At 40.1% G+C, this 9,385-nt stretch overlaps 1 protein-coding gene across 14 annotated transcripts in view; it reads right to left on the bottom strand.

The window, feature by feature from the left end:
- Window positions 1–881: 881 nt before the first annotated feature.
- Window positions 882–9,385, bottom strand: part of LOC137378208 (band 4.1-like protein 1) — a 312,011-nt gene continuing 303,507 nt past the window's right edge. For all 14 annotated transcript variants that reach the window (XM_068048399.1, XM_068048394.1, XM_068048403.1 and 11 more), the window contains 2 exons: window positions 8,909–9,025; window positions 882–4,501 (listed from right to left, as the gene is read on the bottom strand). In XM_068048399.1, coding sequence (XP_067904500.1) covers window positions 4,496–4,501; window positions 8,909–9,025 — 123 coding nt within the window. In that variant the 3' untranslated portion in view covers window positions 882–4,495. The remainder of the gene's footprint in view (window positions 4,502–8,908; window positions 9,026–9,385) is intronic.

Raw genomic sequence — 9,385 nt, 5'->3', positions numbered from 1 at the left:
CCTCGCCAAACCAAAAAATGTCCTTCCAGATCATGGCAGTCTACGTTTTTTATTCCTATGAAACAGCTGTAAACCAAAATCCCTTTTTTCCCCCGGTTAACCGGTTTTTGGATGTATGTGCATGTGCATGAGGGCTAGGAAAAAATAAGGAGCTTTAATATGTCAATTCGTATATGGGTTTGCTTTATTATTGGTTAAGACTTAGTTTTATAATAAGCAGTTAATTTTGTTGTTGATTAAAGAAACTTGGTTGGTGTGCTTTATTCTGGGACAATTAGAGGATCTAATTGGCTGTTTTGGTAAGTGGGAACATTTATTGATATGCTGTGACCTGTGGAGAAGTGGGACTGAATTAACAGTGCACTCCTCCCACCTTGGTCGTAACACAGTGCAAGTACGCTCGCCGGAAGTTGCAGTGCCATATTGTGGCCCTCAATAGTCATTGGGACCGCAAGATCTGGGCAATGTTTTACTTGTTTAAAACTTGGCTTAGAAAGTTCAGTTACAACTTTCAAAGGACCACCACAAGCACGATGTGCTGAATGGCCTCCTTCTCTGCTACATCATTCTATGATTCTATGAAAGAAAACTGAAAAAAATTCTGAATGAACGTTATCCATAAATCACTATCCTCACATGGAAAAACTGCTATTCTCACCATCAACTCCATGTTTTCATCCTTTTAAAATGGAACACAACAAACCACTTTTACAGATCAGCATGCTGGTATGGAAGAATTTCACCAATATAAATAAAAAATTTGAACTAAGTCAATGATTTAAAATAATTGTAGTTTTGATGGAAAAGACAACAGCCTTTCTGCAAAAAAGGTCATATGTAGCATTGAAAATGAAGTTTGTGTTTTTTGTAATTACTGAGCAGTTACTGAATTTTATTAGAAGGTAATGGTAACATAAGAGGTACTGACACTTCCATCTGCCTTTTGATTAAGTTACAGCATTTACAAAAATAAGTCCCACTTTTCAAAAATACAATACCTATAAAATAATTCATCAAAAAACAAAAACAATGGACAAGAATACAGAGAGAAATAAATTCGGAATTTGTAAAACTTACAAATGGTGGTTGATGGAAAGGAAGGATTTAAAACACTCCACAGAGAAAGAAAAATCACCGAAACACGAAGTAAATACGCAACAATCCAAAGATATAGAAAGGATGTGAAACGGCAAAGGAAACAAGAAATCAGTTGGCCATTAAGCTTTGGCTCATTGCCCAATGATATTGTCCAAAACCTAGATGTCACTGGACTAAGATCCATGTTCGCATTGCTCATGGAATATAGATCACAGATCAAAAGTTTTTCAATGATCTCATTTCCATAATTATTTAATGGTTTTCTCATTTGATAATTCAGCTCAGCATGGAGCTAGAGTTCCTTTCCTACATCTTCTACATTTCTCAAAATGCTAAGTCATTGCTCCATAAATAGAAAATGTATTTTTTTTTCCAAAATGAACAGCTGGTCTACAGTTTCACAGCCTTGACATTCTAACTCCAAATATGGATTTTAAAATAACTTTTTAGAAAGCCAGTGAGACAGAGAATAGGCACATTTTCAACCTTGCCCACCTGATGGAAACTGGGACTTAACTGCAGGGTTTGCATTCTCTTCTCACTGTTTTCCATTTCAACCTGCTCTTCTGAGCAGTTGTGAGGGACACCTGCTGGAAACTGGTGGGGTTTTTCTGTAAATATGCAGATTGGGTTCTAACATAGTCATCAGGTCCTAATTGCTATTTTAATCAGAGGCCTGGACAGGGAAGCTCTTGCAGCTTTGTTGGCAGGCCAACCTAGCAAGATGAGTTGGGGTCTGCAAAGGCCCAAAGAGGTAAGATGCCTTTTTTGGGGGGGTTTTCCTTGTAGAACTAGGAGGAGAAGTGATCCTCCAGGTTCCAGAAGGAATGTTAGGCCTCTCCTGCTGCAGCCATCTCCCCACAACCCCCCCATCCCTCACCTCCAGGCGTGAGGCCCTCGCGAACCCTTCCCAAACACTTAACAGTGCTAGAGAGCTTTCTTTCGGTCCCTGGCAAAGATCATCTGCCACCCAGTATTCCAGTCCCACCTACCAGCCAGCTGCCACTTCCCATCAGAAAGTCTTCTGGGCATTGTGCTGCCAAGACGATTTGGTGACCTGTCGGTCCCCGCCTGCACCAATGCCGTTGAAGTACTGTGTTGAAGTACTGAAGTAATGTGTTTAAAATGACCACAGTAAAATTTTAATATAGTGATAAAGCTTTCCTAATATCACAAGACAGACCATGTTCAAGTACACACAAGATACTTGATGATATGCAATTGAATTTGTAACTTCTCTGTTTAAAACTTAACTCATTGCTGATCATAACTACCATTGTAACTTTGAAATATTTTGTGACACTAAAATCATGTACTATATTTCCACTTCTAATGTTAAATCTTTAATTCAGTTTACAGCTTGCAAAATTGATTTCACTCTGATTTCTTCAAAATGCACTTCGCAAAGTTGCTGGAATTTAACTTAGAATTACCAGAATGTAGAGATGATGAATGTTAAATCACCTAGGCCTTAGAATTACATGATGGGATCCTAATGTATGATTATCTAATATGTTTTTAATTCCTCTTTCCGTTATTTTTGAGGAGGCAGTACTCATTTTAAACGTATTAACACTGATTTGTAGAGAGAAGAACTTCAGGCGATTCCATTAAAGGGTAATATTCCAAGATTGTTCTGCCATTAGGGAGCCTCACTATATCAAGAAATCATAGAGGTGCAGAATGAAAGCCAATATGTGTGGCCAAGCAGCTGAGGCTCTCCACTGGCCCTACAAGCTCCGAATATCATCCCTTTAGTGTTTGTATGTGAGCATCTGACAGTAAAATCTCAATGCCCTGGATTTTGTGACTGGTAGAGATATTCTAACCCACTGATTCTAAAACACAGTGCAACAATCCTTCAACAGTTCATCAACAGCTTTGGAGTCCACTGGAGCAAAATCTCTTTACATTCTGCATCCTTTTTGAATATGTAACAAAGGAATGGGCACAGGAGATGCATCTGGCACATTTATTTCACTATGAAGGTAAAAGGATACAATGAACACATACCATAGAGCTGTAGGGGAGAAAAGCAATGATGGAGCATTTCATATCTGTATTAAGGTGCTTTAATGCACTCATGCACACATAAATTCATGTCAGCTGTTGATACAATTGCAAATATTCTCAAGTACTTCATCACTCATGTTCAGTTTAAAATCTTGGGTAAGTCACTAAAGCAATCCTATCAAAAATATATTTAGCAATGGTAAACAAACAAACTACATCTGATTAAATACCAAGTGTGCAAATCTTCTGCTTCTCTCAGCTGTCCACTGCATCATCTAAGCATGCACATGGCATTTGACATCATATGCAACAGCATGTAATCTAATAGGCAGAACTCAAAAGTGTTTCAATATAATGTTGAGTTCTGTATAATTGATGTCCCGTGTCATGCTATGTATGTTAAGCACTCACTTGTATAATCAACAAGGTCTAATATTCCTTTGCTGGCTTTATTATGAACAAACAAGATAATTTACTGCAACAGATCTTTTAAGAATTCAGAACAAGCTGTAACAGATACCAGGACACTCATGGTGCCTCGGAATAGGAAATTATGTTTTGAATGAAAAATTCTGTCCTTTGTGAACCATTGCTAAGTATTTTTACTGAACCACTATTTTGAGCATCTTCCTATAGACATCACCTGGAACAGCTAGTTGTGTGCTAACAAACGTCTATCCACTATCTTTTGATTAAGACATCTGTGAAACCTTATTTGCCTAAAATTATTCACTTTCAAATAATTAAGTTTTTTTATTTTACAAAAACACGAACTGCTGCCAAACTGGTGTCAGTTAAAAACCGATACCTAGTTACCATTTGAATATTACAAACTTGAGAGGAGAAATACATCCAATCTTTATGTTACCAGATAAGCATACTTCAATATAAATTAACGCATATTCAAATTGGGAACCAAGATGTGCCATTCATTTCCATAGGATAATTTGTATCATGGATGCTGACCGTCTTTAGCAGATCAAAAGAAAGAAGAAATTAAATTGACATCCATCGCATAAGCATGTATTATTAAACATTAGTTGCAAGATTGCTCTTCCATCTCCATAAAAGATATTCCCATGTGGGATTTTGCTTGTTGGAAAAGCTCATATACTGTGGAATGATGGTTAGAGGTTCTAGTTTTGATTTTCTTTTCCCCTCAAAACATGCGTTTTCTGTAACTGTAAATATTTTATTTTCTTGGTGGTGGTTGGAAGTGAAATGCTTTTTGCACAGCAGGAGTATATTATTACATTAATATTGATATTCTTTCCTGGTTCTTCTGTATGAAATAACAAGGCAGAGGAAATTTGTGTTGATGAAAGCAACAGTATGATTCCATTCTTTTGTTCATGGTGTTTTGAGGAGCTGCACTTCCACATTATTACTCCTAAAGAAGAGAAAAAAAAGTTTATTTTAAATAAAAAAGCTGAATCCAGCATACCTCTCTCCTCAGTTTGCTCCCCCGCCCCCGCCTTTGAGGTGATTGCCACCGGAATTGTACACCAGTATAGGCTTTCTTCATATTTAATGTAGTAAGTTTTGAGAGGTTATTTGAACATCAGAGAGTGGAATCCCACAGATATGTTTGTTGCTGTTCTCATCTGCTGCCCATTTTTCACCAGGGGTCATTGGACAATGATTAAAATTGGATGCGTTTTTCCTCTCCTCAGCAAAAGTACATGGCTGTTCGGCCAACAGCGTGTCCCATTACTGTTCCAGCCAAGCTCAGTTAAGTCAGCACAAATGAGGGATTGTGCATGGAACTATCCTGGTCTGTAGTGTTCAGTACCACACCCTGCAGTACATTTATCCACTAAAGATATGGGAGAGTCCATACTTTCAAAGTGAGTTCTCTGAAGGAATACCTCCAAACAAAAAGGTGCCAAATATTCATCTTTTATGTAAAGGTTGGTAAGCGGTTAAATGAACGAGATGAATACAATGGAAAGTTGACGGTAATGTACTTCGTTACAATTTTTGCCTCCAATTTAAAACAAAATAATGGGTGTATCATGTGGTGAGTTGCAGGAATGAACACCATTTACTCTTTTGCAGCAGAACTGGAGTAGTTTTGAAACATTCTCTAAAACCTCAGTACCATGGCTAGAGTTGATGTAGTGAGGTTGGAAAGGGATCAATTACCCCTTTAATAAGTGTGCCAAAATACTGGACATCTGAGAGATCAAAGTTGACAAATGTGGTTTATGATTCACTGTTGGACTTAAAAAGCATTACTGTGACACACCAATGAAATTTAGTATTTAAATCTGGCCACATCTGCTGCAGATGGTAAATTAAAATTAAACATAATGAAAAAATACCAAGTGAAAAAAATAGTTAGCAGCTGAGTATCAGTTACTAAAATGCCAGGTTTATAAATCTTGAACATTTCACTTTAGGAATGAATTTCTAACACATCTGCTGCATCTACATAAATTAACAACTTGATTCTTTTCAGTAGAGAAAATAACAGAATAACAGTATGGAATAAGAGTATCCATGTTGTCTGATAACCTTACTCCCTTTATGCCATGCAAAATTTTGTGTCATGGACTCTTTTCAACCCACTTTCACATAAAATTGTAAATCCTCTAAGACGACGAGGCTCTATCACTTTAGCCCCAAACCTCAAAAAAGTAATACAGCAGAAACTGAAGGATATTAATCCATTTTATTCAGCTCTGTCCAGTTACATCCCACGGATGACTTGCTTATTTTCCCAACAGCACATTTACCATCGAGTTCTCTACAGAATGCAATCACCTATTTATAACTTCCAATCTCTATTTAAGTGGATATTTGTCCAGCTGTATTTGTTTTGTAAGAGTTAGTACAACATTAATTGTTTTTGCTGTGAGTCTATAACCACATATCCACTGCAAGAGACTCCTGTTACTTCAGAGGCATCATTTGCTTGCCAAATTAAGCAATTAAGTAGCACAGGAAATTCTTTTGCAAACTGAACAAATGTTTCATATAAAGCAAATTCAAATGATGAAGACTGCAGAGAAAGCATTATTTGTTTATTAATCTCACTTCACTCGATTTTCCTCTCAGAATCACTTCTAGTTCTACGATAGTAGTCTTATTTTCGTTATATAACTTGTTTACATCTATGTTATTTATGAAAACCTGAATTACAACTCGCTCAAGCGTCTTTTCTCTCAGTGAAAAGAAGCTCAAGTATATTAGTCTCCTTCCAAACGTACAGCCCCGTGTTCTTGCTCTTCGCTGAACTCACTCGAAAGCATCCTTTTGAAAAGGTAGTGAATAAAATTGTACGCCGTATTAGAGCATGGCTACCCGATCTGAACCCGACGGGACCCAACAACATGTCGGGTTTGGGTCAAATCGGGTCGCTCTTCCGAGTCCGGCATTCGGGGTCGGGTCAGGCCGGGTCGGACCCACTCTATCACCATCTCCAGTACGTGGCTCCAATGTTAATGTACTTTTTGGACTTGAAAGGTTGTTTAGTTACAGTTTTTTAAAACTTGAGCAGATAAGCAACAGTGAAAAACAGAAGCTAGGTTAACTGATGTTCGGGTCGGGTCAGGTCAGGCCGGGTCGGGCGCGGGGAAAAAAGGAAAGTACTTGGGCCAGGTTGGGCTCGGGTCAGATGTGGTTCTGTCGGGCTCGGGTCGGGTTTCGTTTGCAGACCCAGGCCAGCCTTTACACCGTATTATAAATAGTCTCACCAGTGAGTTATATGGCATTAGAACATATAATTTGGATTATAAACAGTTCATATATTCCTCCAACATATCCTGCTTCTTCTTTACATAGAATGCAAAGTTCGCATTTTAAAATAAAAAATTCATAATGTTAAGCAATCAATTTTTCTCTATGCCTTAGCTTATGACAAACATGCTTAATTTTTAACCCATCCATGGGCAACAGATACCTATGCAGGCACATTCTTTGGGTTGGATTTTATGGGCTCCCTGAGGCAGTGTTGGAGACGGGGGGCTCATAGAATTGCGACGGGAGGCGGAGGGGCGGAGGGCCCATCGCCTCCTTGTTGCCAAGCGATTTTGTCGGGTGTGGCATCGACACACAACGGCCTTCCCACCCAGAGACCAACTGAAACCCTTAAGTGGCCTATTAACTGCCACATAAGGGCCTCTTACCCCCGCTGTTGGGATTTAACCAGCGGCGGGGAGGGGATGCCTCCGCCACGCAGGGAGGTCACACAGTAATATGAGGCGACCTGCCAGTGGGCTTGGGGGGGGGGGGGGTAGTCCTTCCTCTGTGGGCAATCTATGGCCAACTGAGGAGGACTCCCCCCCCCCCACCCCCCCCACTGCAATAAACTCCACCTCACTGGACTCACCTCCCCCTGCACTACACAGCCATCCTCCCACACTTACCTGGGGTCCAGGTCTCCAGCCCTGCGCCTGGGTTCAAGGCCTCGGCAGTACCGGGAGTGGCCACTTCTCCCAGCGGTGCGGCTGCTACTGCTGAGCTGCTGGCCCTGTGATGGGCCGTCAGCTCTTGGACGCGGGATCCTCATCTTTAAAGGGATGGGGATTCCGGCGCAGGCCACATAAGTGCCGGAACAACACAAGATCGTGACAGTGGGGGGTGGGGGGGGAGCGGGGGAAGCTCAGAAAGGTGAACCCCGCCTTTTTGGCGCAGCATCACAAAATCCAGCCCTTTGTGTGGAAACTCATAAAATGGTAGTTGAAACCCACAGAATTAGGTTGAAGTAATGTTCAGAGGCTAATGGTCAATTCAAGGCATGAAATTAACTGTGAACTGACGACTGGTTGGACATTAGGTGACTAATGCTCAGGTCTTAGCCAGAAAACTTTAAACTTTCAGGCTACCTTCTTTCTTTGTCTGCCTCACATTCAGTTAAGTTTAATCAATGTTCTATAAGAAAACACTAATGACAGTAGATAAGAGCAATGCCAACTGTGTTATCTGAGAGAAGGTGGTGGGCAGGAAAGTGGCAAATGGAATACAATCCGGAGAAGTGAGGTAATGCATTTGGAGAAGTGTAGAGGAACAGAGGGTCCTTAAGAGTGCACATCCACAGATCCCTGAAGGTAGCAAGACAGGGAGATAAAGTCGTTAAGAAGGCATATGGGATACTTGCCTTTATTAGCTGGGTCATAGAATATAAGAGCAGGGAGGTTATGCTAGAGCTGCATAAAACACTAGTTAGGCTACAGCTAGAGTATTGTGTACAATTCTGGTCACCACATTACAGGAAGAACGTGATAACACTATAGAGGGTATGGAGAAGATTTACGAGGATGTTGCCAGGAATGGAGAATTTTAGTTATGAGGAAAGATTGGAGTCGTATTCTTTGCAACAGAGGCTAGTGGCTAAGGGGAAATTTAACTATCATGTATAAAATTATAACCTAGTTCAGTTAGCAGAGATGTCAATAGCCAGCAGACATAGATTTAAAGTAATTGGTAGAAAGATTAGAGATGAGTTGAGGAGTCATTTTTTTCACCAGAGGGTGCTGGGGATCTGGAACTCCTGCCTGAAAGGCTGGTAGAGGCAGAAACCCTCACTGCATTTAAAAATACTTGGCTATGCACTTATAGTACCGTAACCTAAAGGGCTCCACTCCAAGGGCTGGAAAGTGGGATTTGGCTGAATAGTTCTTTTTCAGCCGGCAAAGGCATGACAGGTCAAATGGCCACCAGCTGTGCCATACATTTTCTATGTTTCTACGGTCAAGTGATTTCGCAAGAGATAAATGGGAAAGAAGAAATAGTTGAACAAAACTATGATCACATTGATACCAACAACAATGAACAATCATATACTGTACTGTACCTTTGATTCCTTTGCGTTCTGCTCTGTTTCGGCCTCTGATTCTTTATAAACTACTGCTTTTGTCACAAGCATGTCGGGGTGCTGCTGTTTCACTTCCTTAATTGCAAGAGCCAGAGCCTGGAGTACAATCATGTGAGGCACATAAATTTGGTGTACTGATTCAAATTACTAGTTAATGAAGAAGGAATTACAGTAACACATTGATTTTGTAATGGTTTCTTTGTGCTATCTATTACATAAGGCACATTATCAGACAAATGATCAATCTTACCTAGTAAAATTCTTCTTAAAAGTACACATTATCCTTGATATTAACCTGAGGTGGAAATCAGGTAAGAAGGGGGTGAAATGAGCACCAAACCCCACCCCAAACCCAGCAGCGTTGTGACTCAGGGGATTTTAACTCCCTGATTTCATCTGCATGCTGATAGTCAACTGCCCAACTGACACGTACAGGAATGGAATTTCAAATGGCAA

This window comes from Heterodontus francisci, chromosome 16 (assembly GCF_036365525.1).
Source record: "Heterodontus francisci isolate sHetFra1 chromosome 16, sHetFra1.hap1, whole genome shotgun sequence".
NCBI classification, from domain to species: Eukaryota; Metazoa; Chordata; class Chondrichthyes; order Heterodontiformes; family Heterodontidae; genus Heterodontus; species Heterodontus francisci.
The sequence above is the reverse complement of the archived record's forward strand: the minus strand, read 5'-3'. Positions and strand labels throughout refer to the sequence as shown.